The sequence below is a fragment of the Aythya ferina genome (genome assembly GCF_964211825.1).
Source record: "Aythya ferina genome assembly, chromosome: 1".
NCBI lineage: Eukaryota > Metazoa > Chordata > Aves > Anseriformes > Anatidae > Aythya > Aythya ferina.
This window is the reverse complement of record NC_140296.1, coordinates 21,485,501-21,504,640: the sequence shown is the minus strand read 5'-3', so window position 1 is coordinate 21,504,640 and position 19,140 is coordinate 21,485,501. Positions and strand designations below refer to the sequence as shown.

The following is a 19,140-nucleotide window of genomic DNA, read 5'->3' as shown; positions in this document are numbered from 1 at the left end:
AGCTCTCTAAAGTCCTAAATTAAAATATTTAATTGAAATGCTGGTTTTCCCCATTTGTGAAACAAATGTTGAAGCTGGATGAAGAAAAGCTTTTGCCATTTTTTAATGCGACTGCTCTAAATGAAAGAGTGACGGATGCTGAAACACAACAGACATACTCAGTCTAGATGAAGGGAAAACATTTGTTACACTGTCACATAAGAAATCAACAGATAAATCACAAAGACTGCAATCAGCAGCAAGGTGAAATCCATCTTTAATCCTCGTTACAAAGCAGGAGGGTCACCAGAAGTAAGGATAAATCATCGTGAATCACCCAGCAGAGCCTCACAAGCCTTAGCACCGTGGCGGGGGTAGGTCTGAGCCCATTACTCAACAAGGGAGGAGGAAATTCTTCTCTGCCGACTCCAGGTCCAGGCTTTCCAATGTGCTGTAGGTATATGCCAGTGCAAATGAGGACAAAGCACGCTTTCTTAAAATTGCTCAAGCTCTTCTAGAGATGTTTCAGCCTCCCAGCTGACCCCACTATTTTGGCATGCCCCGGAGGAGATGCCTCTGTCCATTGGTAATATAGGGGATGGTGGGAGGCCAGCCTCTGTAGGCAAACATCTGTGCGTGGCGTGGTGTCGACAAATGGGTGGCGCGGTTCCTCATCCCTGTGGCCTCAGGGGAATTGCAATTTCCAGCTCAACAAAAACCCCGAACAGTGCTGACCTGCACTATTAAATATGGGACATCCCTAATGTCCTAGGAGGGTGGCAGCTGGCTTCCCTGACCTCCCTGTGTGCTCTCTGAGGGGTGCTACCTGCTCCTGCCCAGATGCTTTGTGCAGTCCCTGTATGTTTTATGCAATATTTTTATTTTCATACTGTTACAACACGCAGGACCACAGAACTTCAGGGCGGTGGTGGAGTCACCGTCCCTGGGGGTGCTCAAGGAGAGGTTGGACGTGGTGCTTGGGGACATGCGGGTGACATTGGTGGTCGGGGGGTGTTTGGAACTGATCATTTTTGAGGTCTTGTCCAATCTTAATAATTAAACAACCGGGCGGGGGCCGCTGTGGCACTGCCACCACCGCCCCCTCAGCAGCGCCCGCCCCCCCCTCCCCTCCCTTCCCTTCCCTTCCCTTCCCTTCCATCCCCTCACAGGCGCGCGCGCGCGCACGCGGCGGGGCGCACCTGCGCAGGCGCGCGCGCACGAGGCCAGCTCCCCCCTCCCCTCCGAAAACCGTTGCGCGCTCGCGCAAGGCTTCAGTTGGTGGGGGGGGGGGGGGGGGCGCGCGCGCACCTGCGCCCTCCCTCGGCCCCCTGCGCCTGAGCCGGGCGAGCGCGGCCGGGCGCCGCTGGCGACCCTCGGCTTCTCCTCCTCCTCCTCCTCCTCCTCCTCCTCCTCCTCCTCCGGGATAACGCAGGTGACCGCCGCCGGGCTGTGTGGGGAGGGGGGGCCGTGGTGGTGTCAGAGCCGTGCCCCTTCGGTACCTGCGCGGAGTTTTTTTGGGGAGTTTTCTGAGGAAAAATACCTCCCCCCCCCCCCCCCCCCATCCCTATCCCCGTCCCCGGGCGGGGTTCTCCTCACAGGGGGTCGGTGAAGGAGCCCCCCCCCCCCCCCCCCCCCCTTTGGGCTGCGGAATAACGGGTTTACACCCTCAAATTGGGGTGTGATTGTATGTTTTTTTTTTCCTTAAATCTGTGTGTTTGTTGTTTTTTTTTTAACCCCTTTTATGGGCTCTCAGCTTGCTGTCCTGTGCCTGTTCCCCTCTGCAGGTGAAGGGAATTGCCCTGAGGATCCCTCAGCGGATAATCTCGGGCGGTTTTCAGGGTTTTCTCCCTCTTTTTTTTTTTTTTTTTCCCTCGTTTATTTTTTAATTGCCACATTTACGTAACAAGTGCCTGCCCCGCACGTTAGGTTGGTGTCGCCCCGTCTCTGGGGCGTTGCATGCTCTCGGGGTGCTGTCTCCAGTGCTGTGTGTCTGAACGTTAAAAAAAAAAAAAAAAATGTCTTTCTGTTGAAGAAGACAGGGGTTAAAATGAATGAAGATCTGAAGGTTAATTTGAGCTGGCTGCCTCAGGACCATGTAGAAACCAGCTCCCCCGAGAATGCCTCAGCTGCAGGCTCCTCCCTGGTTCCTGTCGTAGACCCAGAGCCAGAGCTCTTGGTAAACCCCTGGGACATTGTCTTGTGCACTTCAGGGACCCTCATCTCCTGCGAAAATGCCGTTGTGGTCCTTATCATTTTCCATAACCCCAGTCTCCGCGCCCCCATGTTCCTCCTGATAGGCAGCCTGGCGCTGGCAGATCTCTTAGCGGGAATTGGACTGATCATCAATTTCGTTTTCGCGTACCTGCTGCAATCAGAAGCTACGAAACTGGTTACGATTGGACTGATTGTTGCCTCTTTCTCAGCATCTGTCGGCAGCTTGCTGGCCATTACTGTCGATCGTTACCTCTCCCTGTATTACGCTTTGACTTACAATTCGGAGAGGACTGTCACTTTTACCTATGTCATGCTTATATTGCTCTGGGGAGCATCTATCTGTATTGGACTGCTGCCTGTAATGGGCTGGAACTGCCTCAGAGATGAATCCACCTGCAGTGTTATCAGACCGCTCACTAAAAATAACGCGGCTGTCCTTTCGGTCTCTTTCTTGCTTATGTTTGCCCTCATGCTGCAGCTCTACATTCAGATCTGTAAAATCGTGATGCGCCATGCCCATCAGATTGCCTTGCAACACCATTTCCTGGCCACTTCCCACTATGTGACCACCCGAAAAGGAGTGTCTACTTTGGCCATTATTTTGGGGACTTTTGCTGCTTGCTGGATGCCTTTTACACTCTATTCTCTAATAGCAGATTACACCTATCCTTCTATATACACCTATGCCACCCTCCTGCCAGCTACCTACAATTCCATCATCAATCCTGTAATATATGCTTTTAGAAACCAGGAGATCCAGAAAGCGCTTTGGCTCATCTGTTGTGGCTGTATTCCTTCCAACCTGTCCCAGAGAGCAAGATCGCCCAGTGATGTCTGACTGGCAGCCAGGAGCACGCTGCTTAACACGTTACTTCCCAGACATTCTTGCGACACTGTCTTTGGTTTAGATGCATTCATTAACCGGTGTGTGATGGGCTCGTACAAAAACCACAGAATGTGCTGACCTCTGTGTAAACAGCAAACCCCAGAGACCAAAATGAATCAAGCGGTTTAAGAGAGATCTCCAAAATCAAAATAATCAGTGTTCTTACAGATTTATAATGTTGCTCAGGGTCTTTTGTTATGAATATATAACCCAGACTTTGCCACGTTTGCCATAATTTTACGTTAAGTTTGCTAATTAAATATAGATTGAAACAGCATACCTCATCTGAAATTGTTTATGTGATTGAGTTCAGCCATACTGCACGTTACAGTCTGTTGTCAGGGTATTTTTTCCCTCATTTTTTCTTACTAAAGCAGGAGACAAAAAAAAAAAAGAAAACACATGTCCTGTTAACACAAACCCAAACGTATATCATCAGAATACTCTTCAAAATAATGGCCAATTGTACTGGTTTATATGGTATGTGTTGTAATAATCTCAGTGCAGCAAATTTGCTCTAAGTGAGGAAGTACTTGTATGGCTTTCACTCTATGTCTCAGCATGAGTTAGCTCAATCGTGATTTTTAAAGAGTTACCTGCCCTCTACTGAGTTCTGGCTGGATGTTGAAACAGAAGATATGCTTTGTCTCCCTGTTCAAAAGCCAGGCTTCTGTTTTCACTTAGATGTGGGGCATCAGAGCTCATTATATTATTAATTTTAAAAGAATTCAGTGGGGAGTTTCAAAATTGATGAAACAATATGGCCTCTTTCGGCTGTGCATTTGTAATAGAGGCAACACTTCCAAGTTTCTCGGACAAGTTTGCCTTTTAATAAGGAAATATCAAATAAAATAACTTACAAATTACTTGCAACATGTATTTAGTTCATTTCTGCATGAAATGGTTCCCCTGAAGTTTATCAAAACTATTCGCACTTACTACACTTGTTTTTTGTTCTTCTGCTATAATTTGAAATACAGAAGTTGATAAATTCTCAGAGCATATCTGGTCCGTAATTGTATGCAACCAGAACTGCAACATGAAACGACGTTTTCTCCTTCTCTGGCAGTTTCATCCATTACAGATTGTGATTCTGTGCACTGTATGCATGGCAGTTCACTTCGTTATAGGACGATAGTTCTGGTCTCAAAAGCTTCCTCTCATGGTTAAATTTAAAATTGCTTCTAACCTTTTACTGAAGCCACATTAGAATGCAATAGGAATAAAATGTTGTTTTCTAATCCGAAGACTTGATTGTCAGAGAGAAAACCTTCCTGGGCGATTTCTTCATGAAATTTAAGGCGTACGCTACCGGCAGTGCATGGGAGCCCATGGCACCGCTTCCACTGGCGTTCATGGGAGCTCGCTGTGGCCATGCCCTGGCATCAGCAGGAGGTTACACTCCCTTGAATGTCAAAGTCAGTGTACTGTGGTGTTGCTTCAGTATCTTCCATTACGGTTTAAAAAAAAAAAATCTCAAGTGTAAAAATAGCAATATTTACAGTTCAATGAAAAAAAAAAATGCCTGTATAGTATAGATTGTAGAGACAACTGTGTTGCTGGTCTGGATTTTTCCAAATGGAATCTGTCCTTTTCACATGGATGTTTGGGTGACTGTAGCTTTTTGTGGCAGAGTTTCTGTGATGTTAGGAATCATATGCTATACACAAAGCTGAATCTCAAATGTGAATGAATTGTCTGTAAACGAGGCTCTGTAGAGGTCTTATGAGCAATAACTAATTTAAGTTGCAATGCTGGGTTCAAATTCCATTATCTACTTGATTCAACCTTCCTGATATTTGGCTCTTTGTAATCTGATTAGTTCAATAATTGCATGGCATGGTCTAGTAGAGCTGTGAGCGTGCAGCTCCCTTGGCTTCGCTGCAATTTACAGATGCTCAGCACAGTTAGACTGCGGCCCCTACTCTGCGTAGGATACTGGTGTTCTTTATCTACTTCCGAATGCTAATGAAACTCTAGTCATTGCCAAGTCCCTATTTTGCTACGGATTTTTGTATAAGAAATAATCACTTCATAAATATCCATGCTCTGTATGCGTGCAGTTTTGCAAGTATGCAAAGTACTGGGAATAAATGGCAGCAAAAGTCATGAACTGAATAATGTAGAGAGGCAGAATAATGTAGAGTGGCACTTTTTAAAATAACAAATGAGGTGTACTGAAGTCGTACAAGGTCTAGCCCCCTCTTTTTTCTTTTTTTTTTTCCCCCTCTTTCTTTTTGTAATTATTCACCTTTATCAAATTGCCAAGCAGTGTTATGAGGATGAGCAGCTACAACTGTGACCATAATTCAGTCCCGAGGGCAACTGTTCAGCTGCTTATGAAGACCTGTTCTCATCTTGGATCACCTCGCAGGCACTAGTGTTCTTCTCTCTTCTACCTGGGTGGTAGGCAAACCAGAAAAAGCATGGAGGGAATAATGTTGTCCCCTCTTTCATGCTGGTTCACCTAATGTCCTTGTCATCTTCCTCATTCCACAGGCTGCCCAACTCCGCAGAGGCTCTCCAGAGTGCCGGGGCAGCCGACCTTATCCGTGTACCAGAGCAGAGAGGTTTGTAATTGGAAGCTCCTCTCCTGAGGAGCAGTCAGAGTCAAACAGAGGAGAGCAGGATTAATTATAGAAGTCACACACGACTGGCTCATAGGGATGGGATTTGCCCTCATTTGATGAGTAGCGTGCGTTTTGCCTTTCATTGCAAACAGGTGAGAATCACGGTTTTGCCTCCCGAGCTACTGCTGTGACCACTGAGGATGTTGGCTCTTCAGAGTTAAACATCTCAGTGCTCTTACCTCAGAGCGCGTAGGCCTCACCTCTTAATGGTGAGGCGCCAGTGTCCATCCACAATCCTTCTGAAACTGGCAGAAATCTGGGCAGCGTGCAGGAATCTGTCATTTTATGGCCCCACTGAACAGCACCTGTGCGTAAGGCCATTGTAGAACTCGCAATGCTATGTGCAGTGAAGTATCTTAATCATAGTGACAAAAGATTTTTTTAATGAATGAGTAACTCGGTTTAAAGATTTAAAGTTCATTTTAATTTATTGGCATACTTGACCTTAAGTTAAATAACAGGTTTGTATCTTGATGGGCAAAATTTACTGCAGTCATTTTTTGTCGCCCGTTCAACCTCAAAGCTTAGGGAAAGGTTTATTTTAATTGTCTTTTTTTAATCATTTCTCCTAACAGTAAGAATTTCAGCAATAAGGGAAGAATGTTTTTAGTATAACAGCAATAAAATCCTCCATGTTGCAGGTAGTATAAACTGCTGAGTAAACTCAGAGCAATAGAAAGGAAGCAATACATTCTTTAGGCAAAAAAAAATAGTAATTTTAATAAGGACTTTAAGCAGAAGTCTTCCTTTGTTAAGCAGTTGCTATAGGACTGATGTGGGACATTATTTCTGGTTGGCTTGTGCCACAGAGTTACTGGATAGGATTACTCAGCAATAACTGTTTACCTTAGGTTTTGGATGCTGAATTCATGCTGTTTGCTAGGGAAAGCAATGTACTGCAGTGGGGATTTGTACTCTTTCAGCATCGGCCATTTGGTTCTACAGCAGTCTCTCAATAAATTAATTATGTTCAGGATTTCTGGTTGGTACTAATACTGAGAATACCCAAATCCAAGATGCCCATCGAGATGGATGTTATAACTGGTGCTAGCCCGTTCTGAAGCCAGCTTGGTTTTTAAAAGAACAAGGTTATGATACCATTGCAGAAACCCCCTACCAATACCTGGGATGTTTGGAAGTGAGCTGAAAGGCCTGCTGCAGCCGCTGGGTCTTCCTAGCATGGGTGCTCCACGATACAAGCAATTGTATCCATCCTTTGCATTCCTTGGCCAGCCTCGAAATATCCTGGAGTCTCTGAAGCCCCTCCATAGTCAGCAGTGAGCCTTGGCTTAGGCCAGCTGCTGTTTCATCCCCAAAGAGTTTCTGTTCTGTTGCCTCATTTTCTTAGGGGTCACATAGCTTTTAAAAAGAAGATAGCTGTGGATTCATTTCCCAAAAGCTCTGAGCAACCTGCAGTGTGAGTGAGGGTTGGGATAAAACAGCGTCACTAAAAATGAGGCCCCTGACACATAACTGCATACTCGGTATTTTTAAATTCAGTGTTCTGCAACGCTCAGAGCCTTATTTTCAAAACGCTGGCCCTGACTTTGATGCAGAGAAAGTATGGTCTGCTTCTCTATGTACAATAAAGAAAGAAATCTAGAGCTGGGCAGAGTGGTCACTATTTAAGAAACACCATCTCTTCAGCCACCTCTGGGGTACTGAATGGTTCTCTGTCCTTCAAACAGAAACTAACTCGGGCAAATGTCTTGAAAATCCCGAGTGCCCACAAGGCAGCGTACAAGCTTTTGCAGCAAAAGTCAAGGGACTGCCGTGGTTCCAGTACAAAGCAGTTTGACACAACAGCTCTGCTGTGAGAGGGCACAGGGACAGGGTATCTGCACACCAGCTGAGACAGATCGAGCCCTAGGTGTATAGGGACAGCACCAGAAATAGGTGAACAGCATTTCCTTGAAGAAGACTGTATCGGGTGCATTCCCACTGAATACAGATCCTGTAGGGCAGGAATTAAAGAACATTTAAAAAGAGTGCTGCTGGCCAGCTGTCACGGAGGTGATGTCAGTGGTGTACTTCTGGGGGCAGGATGGGGAGTTCAGCCAGACTTGTAAAAGGATTAATTAGGGTTAATGTTAAATATCTACGTGCAGTTTTATCACATCTGTTTGGGAGAAGGTCTGAGCATCATCTTGATGTTTTAGCTGGCTGCCTTTTGGAGCGGCCCATTCTAGAACACGTGGCTGCTCCGATGCGTACATTAAATGCAGGAAGGAATCTGGCCTTTATGCATTTACCTAAAGCAGCAAACAGCTACTTGCAGTCAGGACTGTTTGCAACTACAAAGCATCTGTTTCATGATACACAGGAAGCCAGCTTAAGAAAAGAGCTTGATAACTTCAGTGATAAGCTTTGAAAAACAGAATTTTGAGATAACTTATTGCACGCTGTAAATTAAGTCCTAATAGAGCGGGTCCTTGCATGCTAGGGAGAAGCCCTGTAACTTGACTGATGTTAGGCAGCAGGGTTTCCCAAAATCATGTGAAATTTGGTGCTTAGAACTAAGAGGCTGCTGCAGATAAATGTGTTACTGTAATTGGGAGGCACAGTTTTAAATAATATTTGAATGTTCTGATTTTTTTACATTTTTTGAATGCTATTACATAAAACAGTGGTTTATCCTCTCTTTCAGTGCCACATTTAGTTTGGCTTAGTGGAAGTCCAGAGATGTGCAATGCAGTGACAGTAAGACCTCTCAATCTCTGCTTATGAAGAGGAAACCAAAAGGAAGGGTCGTGCTTTGTACGTACCAAGTTAAAAATAGTGTGGGGAAGATAACTGAGGCATGCTCATGTCCCCCTGTCGCTCGGTAAAAGAGTGATGGGATGCCCAGCAAACTTGAAAGGCTGCTTGCGACCAGGAATTTGCAGATCCTTTTAGTGGGCATGGATCTGGGTGTACCTCAAGGATATCTGCTTTCACGTTAAGTAGATAATGACAGACGAGGGGAAGCAAGCCTTTATGGCTTGGGGACTCGGCCAAGAGCTTGGTGCTTGAGCTTGGATAGGAAGGATGCTTGAATGAAGGCATCCCCTGTGAGAGGGTTGTTTGGAGCTGTGCATTTTGTCATGGCACACACGGAGCACCTGGACGATGCCCCGGAGCTGCCGCTGTTGCGGGGCACAGGGCAGCAGTCCCCGTGTCCTTGAGGCCGGTGCTGTTGTTGTTGGATGGCGTCCAGAGAACAGAAAGAAGGAAATGCAATCACAAGTGAGCTGCTCCTCCCTTGAAAACAACAACCTCCTGTGTTTTATTTGGATTATTATAGTCTGTCATGGCCCTGCTCGAAATCAGAGGATTTTTGTGGATAAATATTGAAAATATTAAAGAAGAGCTGAGAGCTGATTATCTTGCAGTAAGTCATTGTCTATTCCTTTTCTTCCGAGGACCAGCTGGGCCCATAACTTCACAGTCCCTGTTTCTTTGCAAACAATGTGCCTTTGCACTAAAAATGCCTGCGCTGAGGTTTAGTCACGAAGTTATTGTGGGTCTTGCAAGCCAGACAAAAAGCAGAAACAGTTGTGTATTTCACTGCTATACAGACCTCTTCTGGAAGAGTTCTGAATGTAGGTTAGATGAAACCGTGTTACGGTTAGCTAGTGCCTCGCTGCTGTGATGCTGAGTAATTCCGTGCCATCGGAAGGATACGGGGAGAGTTTCCAGGGGAGGTTTTGCAAATGGGTAGAGAGTAAATCTCGTATTTTGAAATCAGAGGTCGGTTAAACCTGCCATCCCAAATGCCTTGAGTTGCCTTTTGAGGGAATTTTCCTCACCTCCTCAGACCTTTTATTTTGCATTCTGCATATATGAAGGCATTTACAAACCCTTGCTGAAGAGCTGAGTATTTAACTGGATGAGACAGTATTAGGGGTTTCACCCCAGGTTGGGAGGAGACTTTTCTGTGCCTGGAGTACTTACGGACATTTACTGCACATTTAAGGGCTTCCTCAAATTGATAGTGTAGAGTAATCCAACTGATGGCCACAGGGTTACTCTTTTTGTTCTTTTTTTTTTTTTTTCCCCCAGCAGTAAGATGTCTGGCACAGTCCTTTTTGTTTCAAGAACCTGCCTCTTGTTTTCTCCCATAAACATGGTGCTGCATTCTTAGGTAGTCTTATATGGGAAAGTTCTAATAGATTTCTATTCAGAAGACCCTTTAAAAAACAAACAAACAAAGCTTTAAAATAAATTCTTAGCTCTGTGCAAGCTTCACAAATAGATTTCTTAACTAAGAACACTTAGAGAATGTTTGTTAACCCCATAATTTTACAGTTTGCTGTAACTCTCTCAAATATATCATCAGGACTTTATCTCACTGAATACCTTTGAGCGTTTGCTTTACCCTGGAAATATACCTGATTCACTTTCAGGGGAAAAAAGTGACTAAACTGTTACTGTTTTCTTTATAATGGTGATTTTTTTTTCCCTCAAACCATTTGATCCCAAACATACGATGTCCTGTGATGTCTGAGCCCAGACCTGGTCCTGGTTTCTCAAGATAAAAACAAGTCAGTACTAACTACGCATGCTGAAGGCTCTGTGCTACAAAGATTTACCTTAGAAAATGGAGGGGCCTTCCACTTTTAAGGAACAGACTCCAACAAACTAGGCTTTTGGTGGTTGTGGTGTTTGTTTCTTGAATACCACCAGGCAGCACTGCTGTGCTGGGCAGGTGACGGAGCCCTGGCACAGGCTGCCCAGAGAGGCTGTGGGGTCTCCTCCTTGGGAATCCCCAAAAGCCGCCTGGACGTGGCCCTGGGCAGCCTGCTCTGGGTGTCCCTGCTTGGGCAGGGGGGAACCAGGGGCCTCCAGGGGCCCTGCCAGCCTCAGCCCTTTTGTATGTTTGTGTGTGAATTCCTGTGTCTTTAATTTGGATGTGTCCTACTGCAATTGTGATTGCAGGTATGTTCTGTGTGGCCACATCTGGGACAGAGTACAAGAGGGATATTTATCACTAAAACAAGCCTGTAGAGCACTTAGATGTTCCTACTTACCCCTGTTTCCTGTTTTCTTTCCCTCTGTCTTTCACAGATGCTTTGGAAACAGGACTGCACAGATCACGAGTCTAATGTGCCACACAGTCACATGGCACAGGTGTGCATTTTGCACAGACTGATGCTAACCTGCAGGATATTGCAGTAACTAAAACTTCTTACACCTTTATTTTTAAAGGATACAGCAAACGAACATTTTTCATAGGGGCATTCCAGGAAAGGCACTACAGAGCCACAGAAGGGCTGAGGCTGGCAGGGCCCCTGGAGGCCCCTGGTGCCCCCCTGCCCAAACAGGGACACCCAGAGCAGGCTGCCCAGGCCCACGTCCAGGCGGCTTTTGGAGCTCCCCAAGGAGGAGACCCCACAGCCTCTCTGGGCAGCCTGTGCCAGGGCTCCATCACCCGCCCAGCACAGCAGTGCTGCCTGGTGCTCAGAGGGAGCCTCCTGGGTGCCCGGCTGTGCCCATGGCCTCCTGTCCTGGCACTGGGCACCACTGAGCAGAGCCTGGCTCCGGCCTCTCTACACCCTCCCTTCAGGGGTTTAGGGACATGGAGGAGATCCCCCTGAGCCTCCCCTTCTCCAGACTGGGCAGCCCCAGCTCTCCCAGCCTCTTCTCATAGCATCCATAAGAGTTGGATCCAAGGTGTGGAGCTCTTAATGCATTGGTTACTTTTGGTCCTCACAGAAGTTTCCTCTTACTGCAGCATTTGCTAAGATGAAACCCAGCAAAATAACAGGGAATTCAGCCTCCTCTGCTTTCAGGGAAGAGGTATTTCATAGTATACAAGTGAAAGCAGCGTGAGCTGGCCCTCTGAAAACAAGAGATACCCGTGTCCCTTTGTGTCCTGTGGAGCTCAGGGAGTTGTGCTCCATCCGTGGGCTTTTGCTTTGCTGCTCCTTGGTTTCTCTCTGACAGCATCCTCCCTCCATACACGAGCAGCGCTCAGTCCACCTCATGGTGCCTCTGCCCTGGGGAGCCCACAAGAAAAGAGCATGGGGTGAGGATTTCTAGCAGTGCTAATCACAGCCTGGTTTTGGAATAAGCTCCGTTCTCAGCAGAGACCTTTCTAAAGACGAGATATAAAATAGCCTTCTTCAATGACATTTTAACCAAATTTCATCTCTTTTGCATTGGAAGCGGAGGCTGCCCTTACCCAGGAGGAGGGGAGGAGCTCGCTGTTGGGAATTAGCATGCTCCAGCAGCTGGCCCAGGGCAGAGGGGCTGACCGTGTGTTAGTCTGCTCCTGAACTCAGGCTGCTCCCACCAGTATAGGAGTGTACAGGAGCAAGATGTGGTTTTCCAGGATTTGGAAACAGCTTCAAAAATGCGGAATGGGTATTGCAGCTGAAGAAGCAGGTAAATGGGTTACATACACAGCAAAATATTCCTGCAGTCCCTAGGGCTACTTGCCTGTGCTGAAATGTGTTTTCCATCGGAGCTGATAGCAGCTCCATGCATGTATAGAGGGGGAGAATACGGGCTCTTCTAGGAGATGGGCACCCTTCTTTTGTCATTATTTCTAGAAGTAGCCACATCAGCCATCTATCCAATTTCTATGCCTACATCTTTTTACTCTGAGGCTAAAATCTACAGTCACGTTGTACTTTGGTCTCAGCTTCGTTGTCACAGCCAAAACCTACAAAAGTTGATTGTAAATGTGTTTACAAATAAAAAGAAATCTCGGAGAGTAAAATGTTATAACTGTGCCTCTGGAAAAAAAAAAAAAAAAAAAAAAAAAGCTTTAAAACTCAGTATTTAACTCCAGGCCATGAAATTTAGAATACCCTGGCTGGTGGAAGCACTCATAATTTCCTAGACATACTAACTAGACCCCTACTTTCTTTCTGTTGCCAAATGCAATTAAAAATAACCTCTGGTTTACCATGCTCATCTATGAATTTTTCAGAGAGAGCTGTTCCTAGGAAACATTGTGCAATGCACGTGAACTCCTGATACTACTGACTGCAGTGTGGTTCCATCTGGAATTCCGCAAGCTTTAGCAAAAGCAGCTGCACGGTGCTAGTTTGCACTCCCCACGTCCCATTAGGAGACAGGCGGCTTTAAACCAGTGAGTTGAATTCTGCATGTTGTGCTTTTCGTATGAGAACCAATTACTGGTTTAGTAAATAGGGGCCTGTGGTTATTTCTTATACTGTTTAGGTTTTTCCATTTAACTGTGGTTGAAGTTTGAACCATAGCTTGCCAGTGTATCAAGTGATTTTAAAGGGAAGCGAAACATCTTCGCCTCAGTTTCCCTTAGGATTAAAGCTTTGGATTGCAACTACAGAGCTTCTTGTTGTATACAAGATAGTCATTTAATGCACTTTATTTAAAAAAGGCACAAATTATTTTGTTTATAAAATGTTACAATTGCACTATGCTGTAAGAATCGGTTAATAAACTGTACAGTTTTGTAGTCAACATTGTAAGTGTTTAGTCATAAATGATTGAAACGATTACATGTTTCAATTAAATGTTAATTTTATATGTGGTATATGTAACTATAAATAAATTTTCCTTTATAAAAAAAAAAAGAATGGTTGTCCATTTCATTGAATTTCACATTCTATTTCAAATAAAAAAACAGTATTCTCGCTAAAAATATAAAAATTACATATGTTCTAGAGCAAAAGATGGCAGTAGCTACTAACTAAACTTGGGGGATTAAATTCAGATGTGCAAATATCAGCTGAACTTCTGTAATTCCACTAACACCGCAGAAGGAAATACCAGGCGCTATGGCTTTCTACAAAAAGTCTGAAAGAATAGCTAACAGGAATTCTTGAGTGTAGACTTGTAAATGAAAGCCAGAGTGTCTAAGTCTACCTTTATTTATCCAAATTAATTTACTTCTACTGCACTTCTTTTCTGACCCACTGCCATCTATTTTCATTGCATATGCTCAATTTTGTGGAAAAAAATCAGCTGCCATGTGCAAGAGGATCTGCAGTGGATCTTGCTAAAGATTCCTTCTTTTTTTTTTTTAGTTAAATTTAGTCCTGATCTTCCTGTTAAGTAACTGCAAATCAGATACGTGATCAGAGTTCTGTGTTTCCAGTCTGACTCTTACAGGCAGGCCAAAAGAAAAGGGTGAAGTGTCTCATTTTTCAAACTAAATTTTTATGTACAAGTGATCTTGTGTACAAGTGATTTTCTTGAATACCTAACTTGTTTTCCAGGCACATAAATTGATGGAAGGAGCTACATCTCTAACTTTAAAGCTGACTAGTCCTTATTGAAGTCACTGAAAATGTGGCTTCTGAACCTGCCTAGAGGTTGGCAGATAACCAGGTAAGTGATGGAGCAAGGCTGCTTCCCGTGTACGAGGCAGGGCTGCAGTGCTGCAGCTCAGCGCTCTCCTCTGCCTCCACATCTGGAGAAGACCTTGGTGATGTTCACTTCCACCAGACACAGCTGGCCTCTCCACCTCGCATCACACACAGGCACGAACGGCTTTCTCTAGAGAGGAAGAAATCAGTATGATGGAGCGGAGCAGGGGACAAACAGGGGCATGCCCAAGTTGTCTTTCTGCAGCTAAGCTACAGCCAAAAGTACTGCAGCACGATGGCAATCAGGAGGTATTTAACAAATGTTTTTAAGTTAACACGAACCACAACTACACAATGTAGACCCTTAGGATCTACCAGCCATTCGATCTGCTAACCTGGAAAATGAATAAAAATCAATGGGAAAAAAAAACAAGAGGGAGGAGAAAGAAATGTTTCACCTAACAGAAAAGCCACAACATGTCATAAAACATGTTACAATAGACACGAAAATCAATAGACAGTGGAGTGGAGGTACCACACCCACTGTTGTCAAATGTATTCTGTAAAGGTAAAGGCTCAGTTCATGAAAATTTTGTTCTGCTTTGCACATTTTTTCTCTCGTTGCTGACAGAAACAACAGGAAGAAGAAAAAGGCAGAGATTTCAACATGCAAGTATCAAACAAATGCTCTGCAATAATGACTGTTTATTCAAACCCAGCACCCTTGGAAGAGAAGAGAAGCCATAATATTTCAATGAGTTTTAGCATCAGGTGAGGTAGTGCTGTAAAGATGAATTCTACTTCCAATTAAAGGAGCAGCTAAAATGTTGAATTGGTGGCAGGCAGCTCAGAGACTCTTCCTAGATCCCCAATAAGGTACACAAAATAAATGTATTCTCCTTCTCAAAAAAAGACTGAAAGGACATCAAAAAGAGTGTGAGATTAGACGAGAGGTTATGAAGGTTGTTAGAAACAAAATATGCAAAGTGAAGACCTCTGACTAGTTAAATGGATAGCCATAATAAGGCAAATCCTGAAAGACTTCAAAGAGCAGCCTGCCAAAGCATAAAGAAACCTCTGATAAAAACTGTCACAAGCAGGAAGCTTGCCCAGACAATCTGTGGATACGGTAAAGGCTTTACAAAAAATAGGCGGTCACAAAAAAAAGCTGTGGAGGAAAGTAAAATGAATTATTTGCATTGGTGTTGTGTTTTTTTTTTTTTTTGAAAAGGGATTTAGGAATCCACATGCTGGATACTTCCTTTGCAGAGGGAAGAGGCTGAGGAGTTGTCTGCTGGGGTAGAGAACGAGGTGGGACAAACAAGTGGTGGAAAAGATGGCGAAGCAGGAAAATGGACAAAAAACATTCACATCACATCACCAGGGCTGTCTGAGGGTCTTTATCAGTATCTTAAAGCAGGACAACAAACCCAACCTGTCCTGACCACACCACGTGTGTTTAACTTCTTTCTTGTCAGGAGGGCCAGGAAGGAGCGGGGTGTTTGCCCTGGCTGGCAGGGGAGCGGCAGGGATGGATGGATCGAGTGTCTTGGCATCAGTGCGTCGGTGCCTTTTCCAAACCTGACAGCACTGGCATCGTCCTAGCGGCTTCCTAGCAGGCTCAAATGGAAATATCATTAGGAGGGCAAAGTGGCTGACCAAATCAATAAATCAAACCAAATACAGCTGCCAAATCTTAATGGTACTCAGCCAGACCTGTAAAGGGATCCCTATTAAATTGGTGGAAGTATTCATGGTGTTACAGAACTGGTGGATATCCTGGCTGCGTTTTTACAGATAACGTCCTCCTCCTCACAGAGTGATCCAGCAGCATCACAGGCTAAGGAAACAGAGCGTTATTAAGAGGGGTTTGGATTAACTGGGAATTGAAAACGTTGGCAATGCGTAGACCACCCAGTAGCCACGACTCTGTGCCCCCTTTCCAAACAGATAGCATTTTGTGCACTCCGGTCGGATAGCAGATAACTTTGTCAGCTGTGTCTGCAATTAAGCAGAGGGAAACAGATGAACTTTTAATAATGGATATGCAACAGAAAACTTTTGTGGCCAGTAGTAAACAGCACATTTACAGGGATAAAATAATTGAGAGCTATCTGTCAGGCACATGAAGTAATTGCCCTGCTGTAGTGAGCAAAATAAAGTTTCATTGGGTTCAGTAGGGGAGATGAAAGCCCAGCGTTAGAGTTTGGTTCAAGGGGACTCAGCTGCAGCAGTGCAGGTGCCTGTGCCTCTGCTTGCATTCTTCTCTGAAGTGCCTGTAGGTCACATCGGAGACAAGCCACTGGGTTAGGTGAACATTTGGGCTAAGTAGAGCCTATCTCCCCTTCTTACCAAACTCAATTATCTTACTAAATCATCTCACTAAATTGTAATGAATGGCAGGAGACCAGAGAGCATCTACAACCTCACCTGCATCACATAGCCAGAATCCTTGGTGTCTATCCAAAGTGCAAGGCCCATGTAGTTCATGGGTATTTTACCCTCATCACTGAAAATTGCATAGAAGCAGCACTGATCTGGTATAAATCACAAAAACAATTCCATTTGCAGATACTCAGGCTTTCAAAAAAACCCCAAATCATTTATACCTTTTAAAGTTATTTTGAAAGGATCCAGGATTATATAATATGGATCGAAATAAATTTCTTTCTAGAATTGCTTGTAAAAACAAGCCAATTCCCTTCCCCCTGTCCCCCCCTTTTTTTTTTTTATTGAAAATACGGTCCTCAAAAATGCTTCCTGATTTGTTACTTTTTGCATTCGTCTGACCTGGGATGCGAGTGGAGCAAACGCAGTGCTGTAGAGCACGTAACAGCCAACACTTGGTTGTTAGACACGGGTCAGCTCTGACCTGAGCATCTTCAGCTTGCTGACTTTACCGGGCTTTTATTTCATGCCTGCTAAAGTGTTTCATTCCTTTATTTTGTGCTAATTGTAATGATTGCCTTCCAACTCAGGGGATCCTTTATCTGACAACAAAAGCGATTTTACTGTACCAGGACACTGACTTCCACATCAGAGGCATGGTGGAACTGGTTTCATCCGTATTTTTTTATCATGATGTATGAGGTCTAAATGATGCTTGTCAGAGCCCAAATAAGTACGTTTTTAAGACGCAGTAAGTTTACCATCATCATTTTGAGCTGTCAAGCTCAAAAACATCCTCTTACGATTTCCAGGACAAGGCTCATCACACTCCTAATCATTCAGCTCACAGCGGGGGGATGCAGAAAGATGCAGAGGGTGGCGAGTTAGGGTAGGAGAGCCCTGCCTGCTCTCCCTGGGCTCTTTGCTCTGGAGAGGAGGAGCAAGGGCGGGTTCCCACCTCGCTCCCACCGACCAAGAGGCAGGGAGGGCTGCTGGAGAGGAGGAGCAGGTCCTGCACACCCTTCAGGCCCACTGCTGCCTCTGTTTCTCTGCAGATGTGGTTCAGTTTGCTGCTTGGCACGGCAGCATGTGCTGCGCCGTGCCAGGGCCATGCAGCAGCAGCTCATCTCTCCCTTGATGCCTTGGCTGCTTCCGCAGCCTGGTTTCTTGCTGAAATGGACTCCAGGATTTATTGTCGGTGCTGGCTTCCCAACCCCTTCAGCCTGCTTTCAGTGAGAAGTAATAAAGCAGATGGTTTTTTGTTGTGGCGGTTGAGGATTGTTTCTTAGTTTTAATTAAGCAGCGTATTTTCAGTCCCCGGGGTGCTGAGGCTGGTTTTGTGGTTTGTTTTTTTGTGTGTTTTTTTCTTTCCTTTTAGGAAGAAGTCACAGAAAAATGTCGTGACTCCTTAGTGCTCAGTCCCTTTCATTCATCAGGCTCTTTCCAGCCACTGTAAGTCCAGCCACAGCTTTACCAAAATGCAGCTACCCTTGCCAACAGCTGCTCCTGGCTAAGGCCACCACCATTTTCACAGGATAGCTCGGGCTGCCCCAGCACCCCTCTGTGCATTCGCTAAATTCGGTCTTTTGTGTGAGATGAGGAGCCCAGAGAGTGGTCCCAGGGTGCTGATTGCTGCTGGCACAGGTCCTGGGCAGAGGGGTTGATCTTTGCCGTGTGATAGCAGCTGGTGAGCAGCTGCAGGAATAGCCACCGGCCTGTCCAGGATATATTCACTGCTCGAGCTCCTCTGGTGCATCTCCTGGAGGGAGAAGCCACCCGGGTAGCTGGGCACATGCCCTAAACCTGGCTCGTCCCGTGGACACAGCAGAGCCACAGCAGCTGTTTGATCTCCAGCTCGTGTCAGCTCAGTGTTTTCTTTGCATTTTGCTCCTAATTTCTCTTACCAGGGAATGTTGTACTCCTCTCCAGAGATGAGACAAAGCATTCATCAGACAGTAGTTTCCCCTCTTCTGTTTAGCATTTTTCTGCTTCTGCTTGATTCTGTTATTCTGTTTTAATGAGCATCATTACAGTACACATCTGTCTCCAGAGATCTGAGCGTCGGGATCTCCATCTTTTCCGCTGCTGTGCAAAGCGCTGCGACACTTCATTCTGGTCGAGTTAAAAACAGAACAAAATGCCGCTCCCTTTCCCTTTCAATCATCCCACCTTCAGCAGTGATTTGCAAAATGACTGTTGCTTTTTCCTCCTCTTAGAAGTTATTTTTTACACCATTTAAATGACAGCTTAATCGTGTGATAAAGGACTTCCCCAAGCGCAGGTCTTTTCCGTGTGTCAAAATATCTGTGGATTTCATATTTAACAGCAGACAGAGCTGTGCTCCAGCAGTAGGTGAAGCTTCCCTGATATCATATCACTGCGGAGAGCACTTCCTTCTGGAAAGCTGTTCCGAGATAAAAGTCAGCAGGGCGGTGATGCCCACGGTGGGAACCAGCAGGAAAAACCCTGAACAGCAGCAAAGTGCCTCGAAGGATGTCAGCACACACGGAAAGGTAAGGCCATACGCGGAATAATTCGGGCCATTTATGATAAAGTGTTGTTTTCAGAGATAAAAAAAGCTTTGGCAAACACACGTAAAGCACTTCACAGCAGATGGCAACATGAACAGAAAGAGGTCGTGTCAAGCACGTAGGAAATACAAACACCTGCTGCTCTTCCTGCTCCTGCCCCAGTGCTTGCTGTGAGAAGGTGGCAGGTAAGACTAGCTCTGTTTGTGGGATAAATGCCTAAGAGAAATTAGCAC

General features: G+C 45.2%; 1 protein-coding gene and 1 long non-coding RNA gene across 4 annotated transcripts; both read left to right on the top strand.

Moving 5' to 3' along the window:
- The first annotated feature begins 1,286 nt into the window (after nt 1–1,286).
- Nucleotides 1,287–5,267, top strand: GPR12 (G protein-coupled receptor 12). Of its 3 annotated transcripts, none has more exons than XM_084506404.1 (2): nt 1,287–1,411; nt 2,012–5,267. In XM_084506404.1, the coding sequence occupies exon 2, from the start codon at nt 2,027–2,029 to the stop codon at nt 3,029–3,031; it is 1,005 nt and encodes a 334-aa protein (XP_084362530.1). In that variant the 5' UTR covers nt 1,287–1,411; nt 2,012–2,026; the 3' UTR covers nt 3,032–5,267. The 3 variants fall into 3 exon arrangements, with proteins under 3 accessions (XP_084362530.1, XP_084362528.1, XP_084362529.1); XM_084506402.1 differs by having other exon boundaries at nt 1,294–1,411; nt 2,015–5,267; XM_084506403.1 differs by lacking the exon at nt 1,287–1,411 and adding an exon at nt 1,891–1,905.
- A 5,868-nt stretch (nt 5,268–11,135) lies between these two features.
- LOC311446347 lies at nt 11,136–15,137 on the top strand. The gene is made up of 3 exons (XR_014698850.1): nt 11,136–12,787; nt 13,899–14,010; nt 14,620–15,137. It is a non-coding gene; the product is annotated as an uncharacterized lncRNA (long non-coding RNA).
- Nucleotides 15,138–19,140: the final 4,003 nt, after the last annotated feature.